This window comes from Neofelis nebulosa, chromosome 1 (assembly GCF_028018385.1).
Source record: "Neofelis nebulosa isolate mNeoNeb1 chromosome 1, mNeoNeb1.pri, whole genome shotgun sequence".
Classification (NCBI taxonomy): domain Eukaryota; kingdom Metazoa; phylum Chordata; class Mammalia; order Carnivora; family Felidae; genus Neofelis; species Neofelis nebulosa.
In genome coordinates, this window is record NC_080782.1 from 28,688,127 (window position 1) to 28,714,162 (window position 26,036).

At 38.0% G+C, this 26,036-nt stretch overlaps 1 protein-coding gene across 1 annotated transcript in view; it reads left to right on the forward strand.

Annotated features, from left to right (window-relative positions):
- The window catches only part of SPEF2 (sperm flagellar 2), a 185,664-nt gene that overhangs the window by 45,190 nt on the left and 114,438 nt on the right, over positions 1-26,036 (forward strand). Inside the window, exons 9-12 of the mRNA XM_058717266.1 lie at positions 1,281-1,468; positions 4,749-4,917; positions 22,802-23,021; positions 24,532-24,686. Coding sequence (XP_058573249.1) covers positions 1,281-1,468; positions 4,749-4,917; positions 22,802-23,021; positions 24,532-24,686 — 732 coding nt within the window. The remainder of the gene's footprint in view (positions 1-1,280; positions 1,469-4,748; positions 4,918-22,801; positions 23,022-24,531; positions 24,687-26,036) is intronic.

The following is a 26,036-nucleotide window of genomic DNA, read 5'->3' on the forward strand; positions in this document are numbered from 1 at the left end:
GGGGCCTGCAGAACAATACAGCAGGGACAAATTCTGGTGTGATTCCCGAACTTGCCAAACGTACAGAACTGACCTCAGAGGTCACCCAGTCCAACCCCTTTCCCCATAAAAACAAACAAAATAAAACAACGACAAAAGCAAAGGAAACTTCCATTTGGTTCAGTGGACGAAAGCAATGCATTGTCAGGCATTTAGTCATGTGTGAGTAGTATCATAGGAAATATTTTCCCTGACAGGATGGTTTGGTGAGTTTTTCTGTGCATGCCTAGTCTTATTAATACCCCCACTTACAGGACATGGAGGCTGAGGGGGGGGGCTCTGAGTGGGAGCCTAGGACTTGCCTTCTGTACACAAGCTGGAGCTTGACTTTGATGGCAGCTCCTCCAAGGCCCAAGTTCACCTTCATTTTACACTCAGCGGGTTAAGTTACAGGAGGCAAGTATTGTTTCTGGAGCATGTTAGCACAGGATAGAATTTCTCAAGGAGCTGGTTTAGCTATTTGAAAGCAACATTTAGTCATGCTGAGTTTGACCTTTATACTTGATGTGAAGAAAGTGTTTCTCTGAACAATATAATAGTGCAAACCAAGCAGAGGGTCATGATAAACTCTAAGTATTTCATTACTTTCTGCAGAAATAAATGTTCCCTGAGTGAATTTTACTGATTTATAAAGGCTGTAACAGCAGAAGGGTTTTTTGGTTGTCTAAATGCGTTTAACATTTGTTGGCGCGTGTGTGATAGGCTCAAGCCAGTAATATCAGGGAATTTCCAAAACATTTTCCAAGTATAAATCAGTGTCCTAGAACTCTCTCACTCCAAGACAGAGGGCATCGGCTGAATGGAGCAGATGTGCCCAGTTAAGGCTCCTAAGATGGGTACGAAGGGGCTACGATGCTAGGGTGGCATAGGCTTGCCCGTTTCTCTGTGATCCCTGACTCTGACGATTTGCAAGCCATGAACTCAAGGCTTCTTTTTACACACTTAAGATCCAATTTATTGTTAATCTATGTTGGGCTTTCCACAGTTGGACCACTTTTCTCTGTAATATGTTTTGCTGATAAGATAAGCTAAAAGTGGAATATTTCCAATATTGTCATCGCCAGCATACTCAGTACTTAATAAGGAAAAAAGTTCTCCTTCATGATTAAGTTCTTCTTGATGTAAAAGGAGGTTTCATTCTATTTAGAGATTTTTTTTTTTTGCCCATTGAAATTATAACATTATTTTCATTTGAATCATCGCATAATTATATTGACTCAAACATGTCTCTGTCTTCTTAGGCTTTGGCAAAACAAGCCAAGATTGATTTTGAGGAGCAAGCCCTCAGAGAGAAGGAAATTCATGAACAGATTGCTGTGGAAAGAGCTCAAGCTCGTTACAAAAAGCATTATACAATATGTGCAGAAATTTTGGATCAAATACTTGATTTGTCCACTAAAGTGGCAGACTACCGAATGTTGACAGATAAGTAAGTGTTACTTTTTACAATCATTACAGTACAGACATCACAGAAAATGGTGATTGTGTATGTAGACACCCAGTTGATAAGAAAAGACAAATTTTTTCATGAAAAAAGTACTAAGAAGTGGGGTCCAGGATACCTGGATTACTGACTCAATTCACCCACTCAATAGCCTTATTTAAGGTGCATTTATATGTCTTTTAACATTTAAACTTTGTGTCTAAATTTACAGTAATTTACAAAGACAACTATAATAATTTATTTGACGCACTTGGAACTTTCTGAAATACTGGAATTATTTAAAAATTACTAGTCATTAAATCTATTTACTTTCATTGTACCTTGTTTCTAACAGGAATTAATGTATTTATAAGGAAATATTCAATAATACAAAACATATTAAAAATATGCCAAATAAGAACAAAGGAAAAATCCAAGTTAAAGTAGAAAGTTAAGAACAAAAGATAAATTAGAACACAATTATATTGGCAGCAGTAGATTTGCAAGTGGCTGCAACTGAGCTGCAAATTTTATCTGAGCTTCCTGGTAGCCAAAGGAAAAAGGGAAATACAATCTGCCATGTGTTTTCCATTTTCCATTCTAGTTCATTACAAAATACAGAACTTTCCTTGGCACTAAATTTAGAACAATAGCTCTCTCACGTGGCACACTCATCTAAGGTACACTGAGTAGTGTAGTATATCTAGTGGAGAATGTTCTCAGCAAGATCTTTTAAATTTTTTTTTTTTCAACGTTTTTTATTTATTTTTGGGACAGAGAGAGACATAGCATGAATGGGGGAGGGGCAGAGAGAGAGGGAGACACAGAATCGGAAACAGGCTCCAGGCTCTGAGCCATCAGCCCAGAGCCTGACGCGGGGCTCGAACTCACGGACCGCGAGATCGTGACCTGGCTGAAGTCGGACGCCCAACCGACTGCGCCACCCAGGCGCCCCAAGATCTTTTAAACAAATGTATCATCTGGCCTCATAGACCTATTTCTTATGATATTCTTTGCTGAAAGTTACAGGAGAATGATATCAAAGTGTATCTCAGTGAAAGTAATTCCGCAAGGACAAGGGTAAGGCAACCCAGTTAAATATGTACACTTCTCAAATTACCCAAACTAAGATCTTCTTGAGAACCCACTGTTTTCTATAGTGGCTGCACCAGTTTGCATTCCCACCAACAGTGCACAAGAGGGTTCCCTCTTCTCCACATCCTCGTTTTTTATTTATCTTTTTGATCCCCGCCATTCCGACAACTGTGAGGTGATATTACATTGTGGTTTTGATTTGCATTTCCCTGATGATTGCATTTCCCCGATTTGCATTTCCCTGATGATTGAGCATCTTTTCATGTACTTGTTGGCCATCTGTACGTCTGCTTTGGGAAAATGTCCATTCAGATCCTGTGCCCATTTTTTAATTGGATTGTTCACTTTTTTGCTATTGAGTTGTAGGAGTTCTTTATATATTTTGGATATTAACCCCTATCAGATATGTGATTTGCAAATATTTTCTCCCATTCAATAGGTTGCCTTTTCATTTTGTTGATTGTTTCTTTTGCCTTGCAGAATCTTTTAAGTTGGATGTAGTCCCAACTGTTTACTTTTGCTTTTGTTGCCTTTGCTTTTGGTATCAAATCTGAGACCAACGTCAAAGGGCTTACTGCCTATGTTTTCTTTTAGAAGTTTTATGGTTTCAGGTCTTGCACTCAAGTCTTTAATCTATTTTGAGTTAGTTTTTTTGTGTATGGTGTAAGATATGTGTCTTTTGGTTCCAACTGAACACAACAATTACGCATATATATTAATATTTTATTATCTACACTACTATCAGTCAAGATAAACTCATGTTACTTCATTAAACAAGATGTCATCAGTATATATTTTTTTCTAAAGCACAGGTATATTTTTGGTATCAGCCTACTCAAAAGAACTAACTTTTTAGACTATTCCTTAAAATTATTGATATTCAGAGAATAGGATATTAATTCAGTAACTGTAAGGTTAACTTTTGGACAGTATATAAGTTGTTAATTACTTACTTTACCATAGAAGTCAATAATGCCATTTCAATAATTCTGATGTTACAGTATTTCTATACCTGAGCTTATTAATTTCTAAACTTCCATATTTTGACAAAGTAACCCTTAGCGACTGTAAATGTTTTATTAATGGAAAACATAATGTGATTATATTTGAAGTTGTACATTTAATTAAAGTACAACATTTTATTGTGGCAAAACATACATAACATAAAACTGACTCTTTTAATCATTTTAGATGTACACTTCAGTGACATAAGTGCATTCACACTGCTGTGCAACCATCATGACCATCCATCTCCAGAACTTTTCTATCATTCCAAACTGAAGCACTGTGCCCATTAAATAACTCTCCAGCCCCTGGTAACCTCTGTTCTACGTTTGGTCTCAGCGCATTTGTCTAAATTGGGTATCTTATAGAAGTGAAACCATACATTATTTGTTCTTTTAGTGTCTGGCTTATTTCATTTAACATAATGTCCTCAAGTTTCATCCATGTAGTATGTATCAGAATGAAATTAATGAAATACTAACTTTTTTGTTGTAATTTCAAGCTCCAGTCCAACCAGTTTTAGAGAAATGCATCTGAATGTTAGACCCTTTCCTTTCTTTGCATTTTGTTCTTCTTGAAACTGTTTTCCCATTTCCCTGATTACATCTTGGTCATTCATCATATTTAAATAGAAATAGTTACTGAAAAATAATTTTAAAAGTTATCAAATATGTAACAATAATAAAAACCACCATGCATTCGATCTTTCTATTATAAATTACTTGCAAATATGTAAACCGACTGACATCTTAAAGGGGCTTTGGAAAATACTCAGTCTGCTCATTTTTGCACAGGAGGACACTTATATTAGAGCATTTAAATGATTTTCTGAGGTTGCACAGCCATTTAAAATCATAGCTAGGAAGTAAAGAACCTAAGTTTTGTGACAGTGCTCACCATTTTAAGATATAATGTTCTGTTAGTGCACAGTCAATATGAGTTGGAAGGACCAGTGGCTTTAAGTAATGTTCATTCATTCAAACCTGCTGAGTTCCAGATGCTCTTTCTACTAGCCATTAGCCATATCCAATAATACTAAATGGTATCCCTAGCCTCAAATAGCAGATCCTGGGGAATGAATATGATAATAGAAAGACTAAGCTTTAAGGTGTATATTTGACTATTGATTGACTATATATTGACCATTGATTCATCTCTACCTTTTTAAAAATCTTTTCTGCTATAGTTTGATTCCATATAAGGTGATGCATGATTGGAAGGAACTGTTTTTTAACGGAAAGCCCATATATCAGCAAGCCTCTATTAAGCATCTACCAGCTAAGCCCTCTGCAGAACAACTTACAGAACTGGAGAAAAGTGACTTGCTAGATAGCAATGATTACGAAGAATATAAGGTACTTACTCATATGGAATAATTAGAGAGAATGCAACATAATGCACAATGTTTCTTTAACATTGATTCTGTGATATTGTGTCATTTCATCTCTGTTAATAAAAATGGGCATTTTATGTTTGCATTTTCCCTTGGTTTAATTTGTGTTTATGTACCAAGTTTTAAATCTCTGGCCTATTCATCGTCTATCATCTGTTACTCCCGGTAATAGTAGAAGAGTGGTCTGGAAAATAATAAAACGTAATATATTGTCAGGGCTGATAGATTTCAGAATTTTTTAAATATTTTGATTTATTCATTAGCATTTTCTTTGTATGAACTGTTTACCTTTGCTACAAAAACCCTGGCATAAAGGTATTTCTTTAGTAATTTATTTAAACAGTATGTGGTTTTTAGAGGCATATGGAAGAGGAGATAGTCTGAGTTTTATGAACAGCATAGATTCAAACAAAATTTTATTCAAAGATTTAAAAAAGTATTGAGCGCCAATTTTGCTTCTTAGAAGAGCTGCCGAAAAGCCTTTGGTGTCAGACAGACCAAGGTGAGACCTCGGGCAGCCTGTCCCTTTGGTGGTGAGAGACTCAGTTTCCCAATTTATGAAATGGGGATAATAATATACCTACTTTATTTAGTTGTTGTGAAACTTATTTAAGATAATATGTATTAAATACTTAGTCAAGTGCACTGCACATTGGATGCAAACAATGCATATTAATTTCTTTCCCTACCACCCTGCTCTCTCCACTGCATTTCATCTCACCTTTAGGGGTGAAGATGTAAAATTGATAGCTATCAGATGGAAGTTCTGGGTAGATTGGCATCAATGGAATGAGAAATAAGCCCATTATTATGTTATTGAATAAGTTTTAGAACGGTAGTAAGTGCGACTCACTCGTTAAGAAACGAGAAAGAAGAATAATTTGACCTAATCATTTGCTGATACTTAGCAAATACTCAATAAATGTTTGTTGAAAGGATGAATGAATAAAATGAATGAATGACAATGAAAAGAGCAAAGTGTAAAATAGCACTAATATGTAAAAGAAGAAATATCGAAACAAAATAAATTTATGATAAAATGATAAGGAAAGAGGTTAGGAGAAATTAAGTTTATTATTTTAATTGGGTGAATCTATATTTGTATCACTAAAACAGTTTTTATTTAAAAATTGACTGAACCTTATAGGATACCCATGCATATTTATTTTGTAGGGTTGTAGAATATAGTAGATTTAGTGTGTCAACCTAAAGTATAATGCTACACGATAAGTGCTTTGACAATATTAAAACATGTGAAGGTATTTTTTCTGTTGTAAAGTAAAAGTCATTTTTTGGACAATTTTGCTGACTTATAGAATATTTGTTTTCTGAGTTGTTTCTTAAACAGCTTTATCTACTCTATTCTTACTGCTTTCATAAATCAGGAGACCTGGTAGTCTGCAGCTTAGCAAAGATTTGCCTTTCTGACTTGTTTCTTGTTTGGGAAATCATTACCACAGGAACATGCTTGTCTTACCCACATCCTGAAGCAGCTAGCATGTTTCTTTTGCAGGAAATTGTACACTTGTGTTAGGAGTACGTGAACATCTAGCAATGCAGTTTATTTTGTTTATGGCCTTTGCTGTTTTCCTAGAAATGACAATTATCCTTGGAGTTCTGATATACATTTATGTGCTCTGTTCCTTTTCACTACGTGATGGAAAATAGATCATACAAAGGTACTAGGATATACTGGAAACTAGCCTATTATCATTCCCCATTATTAGAGCTTTTGTCTCTTCAGAAACTTGTGAAATGTTCCTCCATACAAGTGAAAAATAGATTCTTCAATTTGGAAACTGCATTATCTGGCTTAAATAGCCTTTCACAAGAGACAGAGGGACAGCAACTGGCAGCTTATCTAAAGGAAACTGTTGTCACACTCATCATCACTAAATTTTCTCAGGACTTTTAAGCCTTCAAGTAAATACATAACTTAGAAATTAACTTTCAAAAAGGTTACATTCTTAGCATACTCTGTTGATACACAGACCCAGCATCCTGAAAAAACTGATACATCCAGGCTTCGAGCCCACGCTTTTAAAGCTCTATTAGCATAAGCCCTAATGCTTAAAACTGTTAAATACTACACCTAGAAATAGGCATAAAAACAAAATTTTGCTCATGAACACATCATATAGAGATACAAAAAATTCGATCCTTACTGCTTAACATTATTTCTTAAGTCATCCCACTCTATTAGTAAAGCAGGTATACGTGAGAGAGGGCTAGTCCAGGAATGGTGTGGCCAGGGATATCGTTTATCTCTCTGAAGAAGGAAGCAGGAACAGTGTCAGGGAGCAGCCAGGACATCCACTGTTGCAGGATAACCATGAGCTATTCAGTAGGGAGTGGGGAGGAGCCCTGAAAACCCAGTGGACCATGGGCAGCAGGCTAAGCCCGGACCCAAGTGCCCTAGACCAAGAGCTGCTCCAGCACAGCCCCCACCCAGCAGCTAGTGGTTCTCTATTATGCAGTGGTCTCCTGGTAAAGCCCAGCCTTCCCCCAGTACAGGTCCTTTTCGTGATTCTTACTGGCAAATTACCCAGAATCCCACAGCATTTGATTTTTATATAAGCTGTTTATTAGCAGATACCTACTGAATGAATTTAGGAGTGATTGAAATTTGGCATTCATAAACTAGAATTTGGCCATGGTTTCCTGAAGACAGATTTTTCCAAGTCTCTGCCACAAAGCACTTGGCAATTTGCAGAGATCTGGTGTGTGTGCCCACAAACAAGTTGTAGTTGGAATTCTCAATTTGGAGGAAGGATGTTTTGTGTCCACCACATCATCAATGTTGTTTTAAGTTGGTCATGCTTTTTAATTGCTGCTATTTGTGTTTGTAATGAGAACTAACTGTTTAAATTCATGATCAGTTGAGGTTTCTGTGGCTGTTGGGTTAACCCTATAGTGTGTTGTAATGCACATTTTTATCAACAGCACTTTGGGCTTATGATTTTCTGCTAACTAGACTTTAAAGATGCATTTATACACGTTATGGTTTAACACTAACCATGTCACTACAGCAGATGTATATATACCCATCCCCCAATTTGTTTATGCAGTGGTATTTGTTGTTACCAGGTCTTTTCCCTTGGAGAATATGAATGGCCACAGGGTTGTCTGTCTTCCTACATAAGTCTTATCTATTTGTTTGACCCAAAGACTCCAGACACTATCTTGTTCTTACTCTTTAACTCCAGGCTTTGGTATTGATCCAGTGCCTTTCTAGACTCAACTTCTGACAGCAGGGTCTCTACCTTAGCTCTTGCCTTGTTCCCTCTCTTCCCAGTGAATGACCCAGTCTTCGCAATACATTATTTAATAGTTCCCCTATGGACAGAATGTTAAATTGAAGCCTGTATCACTCAAGTAACATCACTGGGTAACTGATGCACGTACACTGATAAATTTTAGATGAATGTGAATAGATCATTATTTTTTTAAGTTTATTTATTTATTGAGAGAGAGGGAGAGAGAATGTGTGCAGGGAGGGGCAGAGGGAGAGGAGAGAATCCCAAGGAGGCTCTGTGCTGTCAGCACAGAACTCGACACAGGGCTCAATTCCATGAACCTTGGGATCATGACCTGAGCTGAAATCAAGAGTCTGATGCTCAGCCAACTGAGCCACTCAGGCACCCCAGATCAAATAATAATAATATTATTATCTTTACTTATTTAAAAGATATATGGCAGCTCAGGCTGCCATAAGAAAATACTGTAGACTGGATGGATTAAACAACAGCAATTTATTTCTCACAGTTCTGCTAAGTCCAAGTTCAGGGTGCCAGCTGATTCAGTTCCTTGGTAAGGACTGTCTTCTTGACTAACTGATGGCCACCTTGCTATGTCCTTAACATGAACAGAGAGGGAGGACTCTGGTCTGTCTTCTTCCTCTTAACAGGACACTAATCCCATCATGGGGGCCCCACCCTCATAAATTTTTCTAAACCTAATTACCTCCCCAAAGCCTCACCTCCAAATACCATCACAGTGGGTGGAGGGGCACAATTTAGTCCATAACATACATGTTTATTCAGGACACTTATAAAATTTCTCAAAGTGCAGACTTACCAGTCAAGTATAGGAACCCTAATGTCAAATGAAATTAGTTGTTTTATTGCTTTTTGTCCCCTGCTGAGAAAGAAGTCTTAATACCTTGTCTTTTGACTATGAAAATATGTTTATATTTTGTTTCCAGATATGCAGGAATGTAGCTTCCGTTTAAGTAGGTATAGTAAGCAGTTACTTTCATGGTCTCAGTTGAGATGTTCTGTTAGGCATTCTACTTTAAAAATTCTGCCTGCCATTTTACCCGATGCCCCACATTATCACTCTTTTGGATTAAGACTTCAGATGTATCTGTTAAAATACAAATACTTCCCAGGATAAGTGACAAGAATTATGATCAACATCCAAACAGGAGATAGGAAAGAAGTTTGGTATTGAAAGGAATATTCTATCATTCTAGTTTAGGTTCTATGTCATACATTTCATAGCTCCAGTTTCTTCTCCCCATTTGCTTCAAGTTTTGCCTCTAACCCCCTAAATCTCTCCTGTAATAGTAAGGCTACCCGGCTGGATTTTTTTCAGGCTAGACCTCATTGTGTGGCTCTGTCTTGGTGAAGTCACCAATGTGCCCTAGAACAGTGACTCCTGTAGTCAGGCATAGTGATGCTTACAAAGTAGAATGTCAATGTATTGGTTTTCAAAAAGGATCCATCATTGCCCAAGGCCTGTAGTTGCCAAAAAACAAGGCTGTCTTCTAACTTCTGTGATGAAGGATTTCAGAGGCTGGAGTAGGTTTGGCAGAGGTTTGGGACTTCTGTCTGTGGGGTGAGAGGGAATGGATGGAGACCTTGGGTCATGGGAAGGGTATTTCACTTCAAATTACTAGAATTGGTGACAACCTCGGTTCATTAGAGAACCATGGTAGGAGTGGTTGAATTAAGGTATCAAGTTCAAGGCATTAGACTAGAACTGCGAAATCATTTACAAAGCCAAATGATTGATACCCAGATAGAATGAGAAGTGAGAAGGATATAGCCAAGGGAGAAGAGTTTTGAATGGCTGACATGAATAAAAGTAAAGTGAATGTCCACCACCCAGTTTCATTTGTTCATGATTGTGCAGATTAGGGAGAAGCCAGTCCTCTTCCAGGTTCCCTCTCATCTGGGATCAGGCAAGACAAAAGGTGGTCAGGTCTCCCTTGGCTTCCTACCTCTGATTTTCTGGTTCATTCTCTACCTACTTTGACAACGACAGGAGACAACTTCTATGCATCAAGTCCAGTTCATCTTCAATTAGTTACTCACACTGCCCACCTAGTATTTTAGAGCAGGCTTTGAAGATCTGAACTCTAAAACTATATCTTGTTAGCTAGATATAACAAGAACACATGGGGTTGTTAATCTCAAGAAACTTAAGTGGATCCAAGAAGGTCTGAATTTTGCTGTAGGGCAGAAGTGTTGGGCTGAGAACCAGAAACCCTCTCACCTGGAAGACCCTCCCACCCCACCTCTCCTACCCAGTGCCCAGGACCCGTCAGTCATATTCTTTGGGCACACTGAACTAACAGTAGTCTTTCATAAATTGGGCAGTCACCTCTAAACTTTTTTTAGGTAGTGTATACCTCTTTAAGCCATCAACCTAAGCAGTGAAACAAAGAAAATAGAACACAGTAGTCATTACTATGGGAGAGGGCACTCTGTGTGGAAAACTTCTGTGTGAATTTTTCAATGGCTAGATATGTAGACCAAGTCATAGTGTCTATACACTTTGTGATATTAGAGAAATTCCAACCAGTCTGTCAGACTGTCCCTAGCTGGGCAATGGCAGCAGACAGGTGAATTCAAATGTATAAGCTTCTGGAAAAGTTACTTGAGCAGCAAGACCGTAGAAATTAGTACAGAAGTGATCTTGAGGGAGACCACCACCTCCCTGATGAACAGAACATGGTTTGAGAAACTAAGGAATGAACTTTACTGTTTTCATAAGGACAGCTACCACCACCAGAATTGTTTTATGTTCCTGGTATAGTGGATCTCTCTGATATAAAGTCCAGTGTGATACTGTCTTAAGGGCATTTGAGGTCAGGTGATAATGCAAGCCTTAGAGTCTCCATGTATTTTAGCTCCAGGAAATTGTGCTTTGAAAAACATTGGGCTAGACACACAGCTACTGTAATTCCCAGTGTGCCATGTTTAAAACCTTGGAAGGGCCATGGTGACTTGCTAGAGCAGAGAATGGAGCCAGGAGTAGGAACCTTCCATTTTGTGGTAAATTAGCTACCCTTCCACTAATGCCTTCAGTGAGTCACTTTGAATGTGTCTGAAAACAGAATGCTAAGTAGAAGCCCCTGTCTGTTGTTTACATTTGATTTGTCACTCAATTTCAGCAGCACTGAAATGTAAGTTTTTAGAATAGAGGATGTCTCAGAATGACTTAGTCTCAGTTACCCCTACTAATCAAACCGACAGGACAAAGTATCAGTCCAATGATTCTGGCTGCCTAATACATAAGTAAGTAATTGGAGCTCAAAGTTTTATGAAAAGAAGCCTCTGTCACTGTTTGCAAGTGCTGAGCATTCCGAACTTCTAGAATTGTTACCAGCTGGAATGGGTGGATTGCATAGTGAGGTACCAGGCTCCCTTCAGTGTGGGCCTATAAGCTTTGACAGTGACCTTCATCACATGCTAGGTAATTGACCATGACCAATTTGAATTTCCCTCTAAAAATAAGTACAAGGTTGGGGTGCCTGGGTGGTTCAGTCAGTTAAGCATCTGACTTTGGCTCGGGTCATGACCTCGCAGTTTGTGAGTTTGAGCCCCGCAATGGGGTCATCACTGACAGTGCAGTGTGGAGCCTGCTTGAAATTCTCACTCTCTCCCCCTCTCTCTGTGCCCCTCCCCCACTTGTGCTCACTCTCTCTCGCTCTCTCTCTCAAAATAAATAAATAAACTTTAAAAAAAAAAAAAAAAGAAGTACAAGGTCTGTTGCCCTAGGTCGTCTTTTGTGAAAGACTAGAATTAAACACACCTGTTCCCATAATAACAGATCAGGACAGATTGGGGAAGGCTACTGCTGGGACAGAAATGATCAGATTTCTGACTGAAAGCCATTATTTGATTAAGACCAGTTCTTCAGATATCCTGATGAATTGGAATTAACCGTGAGATTGGTTGATAGATAGGCCTTGACTACTCTCAGTTCTGCTTCTGGTGAGAACATTCTTTAGCTCAGCATGGCAGGGGAAGTAGAGTTAACTTCTTCCGTTCCCTTGTTACCATGAGCCATATTTGTATTTCCTGGTGGTAGATAATGGTGTGGCCCAAGCTGAGCACTCCAGCACAGAGCGGGGTGGAGGCGTACCTTCTCTCTGGAGGTGCATCCATCCCGCCAAAGTCAGTGTGAGGTATACATCCCCACCTCCCTGGCTTCTCTGGAATCTGAAGGCCAGATGTTTTGACAAGAAGATATGGTCAGGAAGCCAGTAATCCTCAGACCTGACTGGAAGTCAGGTGACTTAGAAAGCTGCCAAGCTCACTAAGGTCATCTTTTCAACTTGTTTTGAGACCTTTAATCTGGGCCCCTAGTTAGAGCCCATTCCATGACAGCTCCTGGATGAGAAGCCAAAATTCAGTTGCACATCAGCCAACTGCTATGTCCTCTCTTCCTCCTTGTCAAAAGCAGTATAAGGCAGAATCAATCCTATCTATTGGAACCTGGCTATCAAACAAATACCAGACAGTAGTCAAGAAACCCTATAGTGCTACCAGGTTGCATGAGCAGAACTCCCCATCAGACAAGATATCCAACTACCCTTTCTCTTTCTCCTGAGACTTCTGGCTCAATGTCAGGAATATTTTAATGTAAATTACAAATTTAGGCAGTTCCCCTAGATTCCCTCAGGATTTTGGGGGTGGGTTGGAGGAGAGAAAGCTTAGGAAGGGAAGACAACAAACAGAGCCTTTGAAAGCTACAAAGTTTTGCCTTAGTACTTTCCTGTGGATTATGGCTTTTTTGCTGAGTGCCAGATTTCCCAAGCACAGTAACTGGAATATAGCCACTCGACTTTCCATGCTGCCATAGTAGTAAATGTGCTTCTCTGAAGTCTGATTCTCTTTGGTCAGAGATAGGACAGATCCAGACAGGAGGTTAGCCAGGAGAGCCGGTGCCAGGGGTTGAATTCTTAGAGTGAGAACTAAGATGGTCAGGAGAAATTTACCTGAAGTAGCTGAAAACAGGAAGAGGCAGCGTAGGCTCAAGCCAAGTCCTTTGAATACGCCAGTGATCAAAGCTGAGACTGGGTGAAAACCAGACTAGAAAGTGAAAACAAGGGTGGCAAGCTGGAAGGTAGACAGAAATGGAACAGAACAGGACTCAGCTTAAAGGCCTGGAAACAAAGTAAGGATGCAGTAGGCAGTTGCCTACACCTTTTTTATTTTCTGCCTGGCAGGGGTACATGGTTGGGTCAACGTAATTTAGCAGACCCATGATAAATATCCAGTTAGTGATATGAAATTAACCAGGTCACAAGCAGTTTGCCATAGAGCAGCTCTTACCTACCCATTTACACAGGCTGCTTTTACCTACTCCAGGGCCCTGATAAATCTCTGATAGAGCTTCTTCCAAAGTCCCAAATTTATAAGTTATTTAAATTTGAGTGTTGTGGGCTGTGTAAAAAAAGAATGCCATGATTTAATGGAGAGACTCACTCAAAATCATACTGCCAGCCATTACTTCTAGAAATGCTTCCAGGATTAGCTAAATTCATACATGGTGTGTGGATTCTTGCTAACTTCTATCTGTGAGGATGACACTTTCCGATCTTGTTCCTAGATTTTGGGTTGTGTTGTGTTTAAGTCATCTTTGTACTTAATCAGAATTACTAAAACTTAATATCCATGTATTCACTCATTTATTCAGTTCATATATATTTAGCCTATACTACTGATTGATTGACTCATTAATTCAGTCAATAAATATTACTACTTATTACACGCAGGCACTGTTCTATTGGGGATGTAAAGTTGATCAAGATAGAGATCTTCCCCTCTGGTGCTCACAGTTTAGTGGAGATGAGAGAAAACATTCCAGAGCATAATAAGTGTAGATAAGCACAGGAGGTTATTGGGGACCCAATGGAAGGGGTGAGTTTCAGTATGAGTAAAATCATTTCCGGTATCACAGATTGTCATCTCTTCCTCACTTCTTGCAGAGTGGTGTGCAAGAGAAAGCCAGCCATAGTAGATGCAAGATTAAGGCAGCTCGAATGTCTGTATGATGATGTTGTGGTGCATCAGCTATACTCTGAAAAGTGCATAGCCTCATTTTGCAGAGTTACTACCTGTGGTGTTTCTTGAAGTCAGTTTATTAGAAGCTTCTACCTTAAGTCCTTTGGCCACTGTACCAAGATAGTCTGTCTGTTGATGTGTTTTATTATATATAGATTAAAAGATTGCATTTCAGGAAAACCCAAGGACACTAGCAGGTGCCAAAAACACTGTAAGTGTTGTATTCCCTAAGAAGTTCTTTCTCTCTCTTAGGAGAAAAGGCATTTGTCTTGTTTTTTGAAGGCATCAGTAATTGAATTGCAAGACACTTAGAGCCTACTAAACTAGGATCTGGGGCACCTCAGGCCACAGAGATGTTGGTGACTTCTAACAATCTGTGAAAACAAACACTGGGGAGGTCATTGTGTGTGCTTTCAGACTAGGACCGCCACTCTACAAATGCCACAATTGGATGTCACTAGTAAATATCATTGGCATAATCCAGTGTTGTTTGTTGAATGTTGAGCTAGTGGCACTCAGATTTTATGGATTGATGAATACCTCCCAAGGCCCAGATTCTAGTTATCTAAGTTCATCAAAGCAAACCATGTCTGCCCCCTTTTAAAAGCATAGATAAGGAAGCTCTATTCCTAACTTGGATCTTTGGAAGTGGCGAGACATGAGAATGAGGTGCTTTTGCTTTAGTCCAAGGGTGATCATGTTCACAGAAGTAAACAATTTGCTGAGAAAACCATGCAGCTCCACCAGCATCATCATTTAACCATTTGGACAATGTGACAGTCAAGGAGGGAATCTAATGAATGGAACACATTGAAGATCTCAAGCTTGCCCTTGAAATGTGCACTTCAGCCTACATTCAAGCACACTGATCCTGAGCAGATGCTGTCTGTAAATGCTCATGTTGCTTTTAGCCATGGTTAATAATGGGGATGAAAAATAATGACACATCAAGGCATAGGAAACAAAAAAAAGATATGACAGACTGGAAGTAACCAGAATCAGAAGTCTAGGAAACCATGAGGTACCTACAACGTGATACAGACAACCATGTGAGTGTGAGTGGGGATCCAGGCTGGAAAGCAGTGTTAGGTCCATGTCATTTATGAAGATAGGAAGAATAGGTGGATAATGTGGTCCCAGGGATTCAGAATGCAGTCTCTGAAAAGGTCAATGTTGATCAGTTAATGAAACCAATGCTGGTAAATAGGTTGTGACTTTCGACCAAGGGCAGGGGCTGTTTACTTCTGTTGTAATTTCATGGTCTCTGTGTATAGGTAGATAAGATATATAAGATATATATATATATATATATATATATATATATATATATATATGATAAGATATATAAGATATATAAGATAAGATATACACACACATACACACACACACACGTACATACATATGACAGTTTCCATTAATCAAGTGCTAGAATCATGGAGCACATCTACATAGGAAAAATGTCTCCTTAAAACAATACTTTGTACCAGGTGATACTTACCTGGCATTGCCCACGCTGGGCTGAGTCTTGAAACTAATTGTCAGATATCTATTCATAATAATACCCAAAGGAGTAAGAATTATACATTCTATTATATAATTTTTCTCTGATAAAATTTTATTATATAGTTAACATAATTATATAAAACAAACCATGTGAAATAGGGATATGGTAAAAAAAAAAAATCTAGCTCCTCTTCACTAACCAACTAGAAAATCTCTTTAGCTCATTGTCGTTAAACTAGTAATCTTCATTCTGGTCTGAGTTTCCCTTTTTCCAGTTCTTCTGACCTCCTCTTCACTCATCATGTTCTTGTTCCAACCTGAGATGGTTACTTTGACTTACCCTTTATCTTTGGTCTTTACTTAAAAATTTTATCAACTGTATTTTTAAGATGAGTCTTCAAAATGAGTTCCACCAAATCCTTGAGCCCCTTACCTCCATGGGTCAAGCTTCAGACCTTTTCCTAACCTAAGCATTCAGGTCTCTGCATGGTGAACATTCTATCCCATTGTGTTGGGCCACATTCTACAACTAATTCAGCAATGGAACAGGGCTTTATTCTGATCCCTTTGTGAGGAAGCACACCTCTCTGATTGGGGTGCAAGCGGCATGTAATTTCTCCCATTGGGCAGAAACTTCCTGTTATGTGCCTCCAGCAGGAGCCTGAGAACTTCTTAGTTAAGTTTTGAAACTGCACAGTGACATAGACTACTCACATAAGAATTTCATTCAATCTTTACACCAACTGTGTGAGATAGATATTATCATACAAAGATGAGGCAATTGTCAAGAGTACAAAACAAGTAAGTAGCAGAACTATTCTGGGGATCCAGGTCATCTGATTTCAGTCCCAGACTGGTTCCTTTAGGACAGATTAAATGCACCGCACAGAATCATTAGAATGTTAGAAACTTTCCACCTAAAATTGGCCTTGGACTTAAAGCCTTTTTATCTTAAAGTAATGTAATTTCTGTTTTTTTTTAATTTTTTTGTTAATGTTTATTTTTGAGAGAGACAGAGACAAAGCATGAACAGGGAATGGACGGAGAGAGAGGGAGCCACAGAATCCAAAGCAGGCTCCAGTCTCTGAGCTATCAGCAAGAGCCTGGAGCGGGGCTCCAACTCATGAACCGTGAGATCATGACCTGAGCTGAAGTCGGAAATTCAACCCACCTAGCCACCCAGGCGCCCCTCTGGTTTATTTATTAATTTGGTTTACTTCTGACTGGCCACATTACATAAAATAATTATCACATCTAATTAGAAGTATAAGTGATTCCAATGAATGAAAGCAGAAGCAAGCAATAAATTCCAATTCAATGATTATGAAAAGCAATTCAGTATTTAGCTAATTTTGAATAATGCATATAATTACTGTGTACAGAATTATTAGAAAAACTAAAACAAAGTAAATTTTACAAATAAAGGATAGTTTGTTTAGAAGTAACAGATATGATTATATTGAGATAGTAATAAATTCCACCATTTTTAAAGGAAAACCTATTGTGAATACTTTGGGGGATTTTTGTTTATTTGTTTCAAAAAGCATTTCCTTATCTCAGAATGTTGTCATAACAGAAATTCTGTCCCCAAACCAAGCAAGCCATCTATAGCATTTATGAAATCTGTCAGCTTATATTCTGAGCAAGCATTTTTTGTCAGATATTGGATAGATATGAAAAGAATACTGATTAAAAAATGCAACAACAAAGGCATGTGTTTAATAATATATGAGATAGCATATATAAAAGCATGTTTAAATTTGTATATGACCTAGCATATAAAATATTTATGCCATGTCATACAAAATATATATTAGTGTAAGTATACAAATATAAAGATAAATATCCTGACGTGTAGTCAGAGGAAACACATATACCTTCCTCCTCAAAAAAAAAAAAAGAAGAAAGAAAATTCAGATTAGCCGAAGTTGAAAAATTGGCCCTGTTTTGTGAAAAAACACATTGAACTCTTTTTTTTTTTAATGAAAATCTGTTTCATTTTTTTAAGTGTATTTATTTATTTTGAGAAAGAGAGAGACAGAGAGGCAAAGAGAGAGAGAGAGAGATAGGATCCTAAGCAGGCTTTGCATTGTCAGTGCAGAGCCCGACATGGAGCTCGATTCCATGAACTGTGCAATCATGACCTGAGTGGAAATCAAGAGTTGGATGATTAACCAACTGAGTCACCCAGGAGCCCCAGTGTCTTTTGTTTTTGTTCTCTCTCTGGTTTTTATGAGAGCATATGCTGTTGAAGGAGCTCATTCCCCCCCCCCCCCCCAGTGAATATTGCTCATTTTTTCTAGCCCAATTATTTGGACTAAGAAGACTAAGTTAAGATTAATTGGGGCAAGTTGATTGAGGGCAAGTGATTAATTGATTGATTTTAGAGAGAGAGTGTGAGAGTGAGGGAGAAGGGTAGAGGGAGACGGGGAGAAAGAATGAGAATCCTAAGCAGGTTTCACACTCAGCACAGAGCCCGATGAGGGGCTTAATCCCACAACAGTGAGATCATGACCTGAGCAGAAATCAAGCGTTGGACCCTTAAACAACTGAATCACCCAGGTGCCCCTGCAAGTGGTATATTTTAAAAAGTGCTAATAAAACTGATCATCTTTAATAAGATTTGGAGAAAACTTGCATCATTTTTTAAAAAAGGCTGATAAGCTGATACATCTTGAATTCGTAATGTTCTGCACCACTGAAATAGTACATCAGAGTGTTTTGAAGTTTGAATAGTTAGATAAATAGGTTATATGTACTAATTCCAAATAATAAAATATATCATGTATTTCTATGTCTTATATTTCTACTCTTTGTTTCTGGTAGATTGTGGATGGAATATTTATATAATGAAATTGTTAACTACTTATGTTCCTAAATTTGTTTATATGCACTACAGATCTTTTTAAGATCTTCAAGTGACTTTAGAAAAATACTATCTTACCTAATATTTCAGTGATTTGTATTTAAACTAAACCCTAATTCTTATCTGTTTTTATGTCTTAATAATTTTTATTATTGTGGTGATAGTAAAGCGACTTTGGACAGCTTTAGAAAATACAATAAAGCAATGCACTAATTTACTCCCCACCAGCACTGAATGAAAAGTATGACTAATCTTTTTATGTTAGGCAAAATACGATCATTGTTTTATTTTGGATATCTTTATTTTTTTGAATTTGAACATTTCTTCAAAACTCATCGGCCATTTTATTCTATTTTGAGTATTGACTGTTCATATTCTTTGTGCCTTTTTTTTTTTCTGTTGGGATATTTTTTATCTTATTACATACAGCTTTTTATAAACCAGACTCTTAAGCCTTTGTGAATATATATATATATATATATATATATATATGTCACTTTCCTTTTGTTTTTTACTTTTCAGTTGTGTGTAAGTAGGGGAGCCTGGGTGGCTCGGTTGGTTAAGTATCCAACTTGGGCTCAGGTCATGAGCTCATGGTTCGTGGGTTCAAGCCCCGCCTCGGGCTCTGTGCTGATAGCTCGGAGGCTGGAGCCTGCTTTGGATTCTGTGTCTCCCTCTCTCTCTCTCTCTCTCTCTGCCCACCCACCACTCACACTCTGTCTCTCTCTTAAAAATAAATAAGCATTAAAAATTTTTTAGGGGCGCCTGTGTGGCTCAGCGGTTAAGCGGCCGACTTCGGCTCAGGTCATGATCTCGCGGTCTGTGAGTTCGAGCCCCACGTCCGGCTATGTGCTGACAGCTCAGAGCCTGGAGCCTGCTTCAGATTCTGTGTCTCCTTCTCTCTGACCATCCCCTGTTCATGCTCAGTCTCTCCCTCTCTCAAAAATAAATAAAACATTAAAAAAAAATTAACAAAAATTAAAAAAAAATTTTTTTTTAATTTTGTGTAAGTATGTTTATGGAGTGCAAATGTGTAGAGTATTTTATTTTTATATAACCAAATTTATCAGCCTTTTCTGGCTTTCATGCTTAGAAAGACCATCATAGAACATGTAAAATGTTCATCCAGATTTTGGTGCCTTCATGATTTCTTGGTTTCAGAATCTATTTTCATGAAAAAATATAAGGATATCCAACTTTATTATTTTCAAATATGTGGCCAGTTATTTCAGTACCTGTTATGAAATAATGTACTTCTCTGCTACTATGAAATATAAATCTTATTAAGTCCTGAATTCCTGCATATACTTAGATCTATTTATAGAATTTATATTTTTGTGCACTGAAAAAACTCATTTCTTTCTGAAACTCATTTTTTTATTAGTGTATTCTTTTTTAATGTTTATTTATTTATTTTGTGAGAGAGAGAGAGAGAGCAAACATGAGTGGGGAGGGGCAGAGAGAGGGAGACAGAGAAGCCCAAGCAGGCTCCACGCTGTCAGTGCAGAGCCTAATATGGGGCTCAGTCTCACAAACTGTGAGATCATGACCTAAACTGAAATCAAGAGTCAGATGCTCAGCTGACTGAGACATCCAGGGGCCCTCATTACTGTATTATTAACAAGTACTTAATATATGGTAAGGTACACCCCCTTTTACTTTCTTAAGTTTTTTAAATAAATATTTTTATCCATTGTATTTCTTCTTTTGCCTTAGTTTTAGACTCATTGGTCATATGACACTAGCACTTTTGTTGTTATTATATTCAATCAGATTAATCAGTAAGAATTAAATAGTTTATAGATTTGAAACAAAAAAATTTTTTTTATTGTTTATTTTTGACAGAGAGAGCATGAATGGGGGAGGTGCAGAGAGAGAGGGAGACATAGAATCTGAAGCAGACTCCAGGCTCTGAGGTGTCAGCACAGAGCCCCACGTGGGGCTCGAACTTACAGACCACGAGATCATGACCTGAGCTGAAGTTGGATGCTCAACTGACTGAGCCACTCAGGCGCCCCATGAAGCTTTTTTTAAATGTTTTATTTCTTTTTGAGAGAGAGAGAGAGAGAGAGAGAGAGAGAGAGAGAGAGCACAAGCAAGGGAGGGGCAGAGAGAGAGAGAGAGGGAGACACAGAATCTGAAGCAGGCTCCAGGCTCTGCGCTGTCAGCCTGATGCGGGGCTCGAACGCATGAACTGCGAGATCATGACCTGAGCAGAAGCCAGACACTTAACCAACTAAGCCACCCAAGCACCCCTATAGATTTAACCTTTTAAACTTACCCTTTAATGAAGTTATTTTTCCTTATACCCCTCAGTGAAGTTTGAGGCTTCCTATATATAGGCTCCCTATTTCTTCGTTCATTCCAATGATTTTGTGGAAGTTTTTAATTGTAAGCAGAAAAGAAAAAAGTTGACTCTTGCTGAGGAAGCAGGAAAACAGTTATTCCAAATATGTTAGGTAGTTCAGTTAATCAGCAGGTGGGCTTGAGAACCAGGTTCAAGGGTAATCTTCCAAAGAAAATTATCAGACCCACCAAAGCAAGATCTGTTGAGAAAACTGTCACCACTGCCACCATCATGGGGACTCGTAGTTCAGGTCACAGCTATCACCTCTGCACTAGGAATTCAAGTCTACAGCAGCCTCCTTTACTTCTACAAGCACTTCCACCTCTTTATCTCAGTTGCATTGGCTAGAACTTCCAGAATAATGTGACTATTAATGATGAGTATCTTTTTCTTACTCCTGCCTTTACTGGAAAAATGTGTCATTCATTTTGGTTCACTGTTATGTATCAGTCCCTGAAAGTGTTAGAGAAGTCATCTTCAATTCATAACACATTAAAAGATTTGTTCTATTTCCTTTTAATTTTGTGGGTTTTTTTCCCTCATCAGACATGAATTTTATCAGATGTTTCTTGCTTAAATGATCATATGCTTTTTTAAAAAAAAAATTAACCTATGAATGTAATACAGTAATGGGTTTAAAATCTCTCGTTTCTTTCCTATTATGTCACAAAACTGATACTTGCTCTTCTACATCTTTGTTCAGAACTAGAAGCAATTTCTTTATCACCATTAGTCTGGACAAGTCCTGGAAATATTAATAAAAATATCTTGATGGTTTTACTCTGTATCCATTTCCATTTTTATGAGTTCCCTCCTCATTTTTATATGAAATTACTTTTTCCTATTTTAGTGTTTAGTTTGTTTCCCTTCTTTTTTATTTTAGATCAGGTGTCTTATGGGACCAAATTTTCCTCTGAGTACAGTTTGATCCCATTACATATTTTTAATAAATCTATTGTTTTAATGTTCTTTTTGGCATCTACCCTTTTAATTTCTCCTTTAAGCCAAGAATTACTTTATTTTTTTATTTTTATTTTTTTTAACATTTGTTTATTTTTGAGACAGAGAGAGACAGAGCATGAATAGGGGAGGGGCAGAGAGAGAGGGAGATACAGAATCTGAAACAGGCTCCAGGCTCTGAGCTGTCAGCACAGAGCCGATGCGGGGCTCGAACTCACAGACCGCGAGATCATGACCTGAGCCGAAGTCGGACGCTTAACCGACTGAGCCACCCAGGCACCCCCCAAGTATTATTTTAAAAGAATGCTTTTAATTTTTAAGTCCTTCTATTTCTCATATCTTCCAAAAACTGATTTCTAGTTTTATCACATAGAGGTAGAGAATGTGGTCCGTAGTTTGTTTTCATTTCAGCAGAAAACCTGAAGAAACCAGGAGTCAAACGTAGTAGATTCATACCGGGCATGAATGTTCTCTTTTATCTTTCTTTAAAATATTTTAAAGTAAGCTTAGTATTTGCATAAGATAGCAGATAAACTATTATTCTTTTTTTGTTTACTGATGGCAGCATCGATTTAAGCGTCTTTTATGCTCAACCTGGGTTACAATTTGTCTCAATTAACCCAATATGCCTACTTTCATAAACTGTTAAGGATGTTTGAGTTTTTTCTTTTTTACTTTAACGTAGGAAGTTCTTTTCTGCTCTCCTATATGAATGTATTATGTTATTACTCATTTACGTAAAATAATTATTTAAAGTATTACATAATTTTGTTTGCTATAATTTGGGCTTATTTTTGATACAACTTTTTTGTATGGCTAAATTCCACTTTTAATAATATTCTTTTTTGTTCGTTTCCTTGTTATTTTGTAGAACATGGTTGGGGAGTGGGCCTTACCAGAAGAAATGGTTGAGAATTTACCACCCTCCAACAACAACATATTGGGTCATGTGATTCACAGATTAATTGAAAAATCTCATCCTCCTCAAGTCAAAGCAACAATACCAGAATTACCTTCATTTGCTATTAAAGGGTGCTTATTGGGGAAAACATTTAGTGGAAAAACTACTGCTCTGAAGGCTCTACAAAAAGGTAGAATTTCCTTTTTCTTTTTTTCCCCCTGCTTATTGGATTCTGTCTACATTGACTGTAGCTTCAAATGACTATGTCTGTAGACAACATACATAAGAATCTGCTGCTATAGTGAGAAACTCTGTCATCATCAAAAATTTTATAATAGACTGATCATATAATTACTTGTCCAAGGCAGACACTTTTAAGATTTTAGAGTCATAAACTGGGACTGTCCCAAGCAAACCTGGATATATGGATATGTTACATACTGATAGTACATAGTCTAGAGAAATACCAATTGTAAACTTTTCCTCGTAGATTTTATTTACCTACCAATGAAGGAGGAAATCAATAATTTGTAACAAATACAAAAGAAATCTGCTTAAAATTGTAAATGTTTTAATTCTTCACATCTGTTGAATTCTGTCTTTTTAATGAGGCTTTGGCTTTTTCTGTTGAAGTCCGTTCAGCTAAAAGCATAGGTTTCCATTGGTTTAGTTCACTTTTATTCAATTACATTAATTTTTTGCTGTTTTTATTTCAAAACTCAAAATTTACAGACTAGTCCATGTTAAACTATTCTAATGCAGAGAAAGGTAAGGTAGATCATTATTGAAATGTTAAAAGTACCTCCTTAAAAAGAAGCTTGACAAAAGCACAATGAGATATTACTTCACACCAAGATGGGTACAATAAAAAAAATAAGGAAAATAACAAGTGTTAGTGAGGAAGTGTTGCTTGGAACCCTCATACGTTGCTGGTGGGAAAATAAAATGGGGTAGCCACTATGGAAAGCAGTTTGGTGGTTCCTCAATAATTAAACAAAGAATTACCATATGATCCCAACAATTCCACTATGGAATGTATACCCCAAAGGATCGAAAACGGGTGCTCAAAATAAATCTTATGCAGGAATATTCATAGCAGCACTATTAAAAATAGTCAAAAGGTGCGAAAAAAATCCAAATGTCACCTGATGAATGGATAACAAAAATAGTATATCTACACAATGAAATATTATTTCTCAGCCATAAAAAAGGAGTGAGTACTACTAATACATGCTACAACATGAATGAACCTTGAAAACATGATGCTGAATGAAAGAAATGATACACAAAAGGCCACATACTGTATGATCCATTGATATGAAATATCCAGAATAGGCAAACCCATAAAGACAGAAGGCAATTTACTGGTTGCAGTCACAGGAATAAGAGAGATACAGAGTGACTGCTTAGTGGGTACCAGGTTTCCTCTTTGGGTGATGAAAATTTTTTGGAATGAGATAGTGGTGATTGTTAGACATGTAAATGGCCTAAACACTTCTGAGGTGTATCTTTTACCATAGTTAAAATGGTTAAATTTATGTTATGTGAATTTTACCACAACAAAAAAAATAAGCAGCTTGATCCAAAAGACAATTCTAGGGAACCCAAAAGACAGTATTATGGGGTGAAGCCAGCATGGAAGGATAATTATGTCAATTTCCTAAATGAAGTAATTAATAAAATTGTCTGCTGTACTTTAGACTTTCCTATTCAGGTACTTTCTATTGACACTCTTGTCCAAGAAGCCATCAAAGCATTTCATGACAACGAACAAGTCAGTGAGGCCCTACCAATTGAGAAAAAAGATGAAGAAAAGGCTCTACCAGTTCAGCAAGAGATGAGTAAAGAAAGCCAGGCAAGTGTGATTTTAGTTTTCTTTTCTGCTCCTCATATTCTAATGGAATCTAAGAGATCTTCTAGACCAGAGGTTAACAATGTTTTCTATAAAGGTCCAGAGAGAAAATATTTTAGGTTTTATGGGCCAAGAGGCAAAATCAACGTTACTGTGTGGGTGTTTATATAGCAAAAGAGAAGATTCCTCCCTCCCACTCCCCCAACATACTCCGGTTGCCTGGATGGGTCCTCTAGGGTGGTTAGTCCACTTTGCACCCAGTTACCATCAGCAGGAGACAATCTTCTGAGAAAGAGCCACAGGTTGGTAAGACTGGTAAGGGGGCAAAGGGGCTGACTTGCAAGAGTTTGGAAGTGGATGGGGTATGAGTGTTGTGGGCAGAATTCACCAAGTTACCAGCTCTCAGAGTCATATTCCACCACTGAGACCCAGACAGTGGCCAACGGTGAAGTCTCCATCGCATAAAGACCCATGCCAGCTTTGGGTCACGGCCAAGGCAGGTGGTGGTGGGGGGGGGGGGGAGAATAGCAGAGAAGGGGTGGAGGGGGATACCAGACTTGGTCCCCTGGCTCACAATGTTGTTCCACAGAGGGATGCCCAGGGACTATATGCAAAACAGTTGGCCAGCTGAATTTGGTCTGTGAGTAGATCTCAACCAGAGGGGTTAGTGAAGGAGGGGGAGATCTTCTTGTGGTTTACCTGCATCACATTCCCATAAATATTGCATCTTGCTACATTATTGCATGAAGATTCTAAGGCAGGAAACAGGAGAATGTGACCCCACCTTGAGAATCATAATGTGGTCCAGCACCCTCATTTTAAAGGAGAGACAATAGAGGTCCCAAGGATAAATTGGCTTGCTCGGGGTCGGAAGGCTTATTGATGGCTAGGCTTTGAATGGAAACCAAGATTCTAAATCCAGTACTCTTTCCCCTACCTTATGTTGTCTCTGCAATTGAATAAACTTGCAAAGAATCTAACCCAGATCATTTGCATCGGTTGCAAAATAAATACCATTTAACCAGAGTTATGAAAATAACTGGGAGAAGTGTGGGCTGCCTCTTATTCTGATGATAGATAATGTACATGTTTTTTCTTTATTCCCTTATGGCTATGACTGACACCTCTAGGATTGTTCTTTCTAAAATAGTGTTTCATAAACTCTACCTCTTTCTCAGGTTTCACTGTATTTTTTTTTTAATTTTTAATGTTTGTTTATATTTAAGAGAGTTAGAGACAGAGAGTGAGCAGGAGAGGGGCAGAGAGAGAGGGAGACAGAATCTGAAGCAGGCTTCAGGCTCCGAGCTGTTAGCACAGAGCCTGACGCGGAGCTCAAACTCATGAACTGTGAGA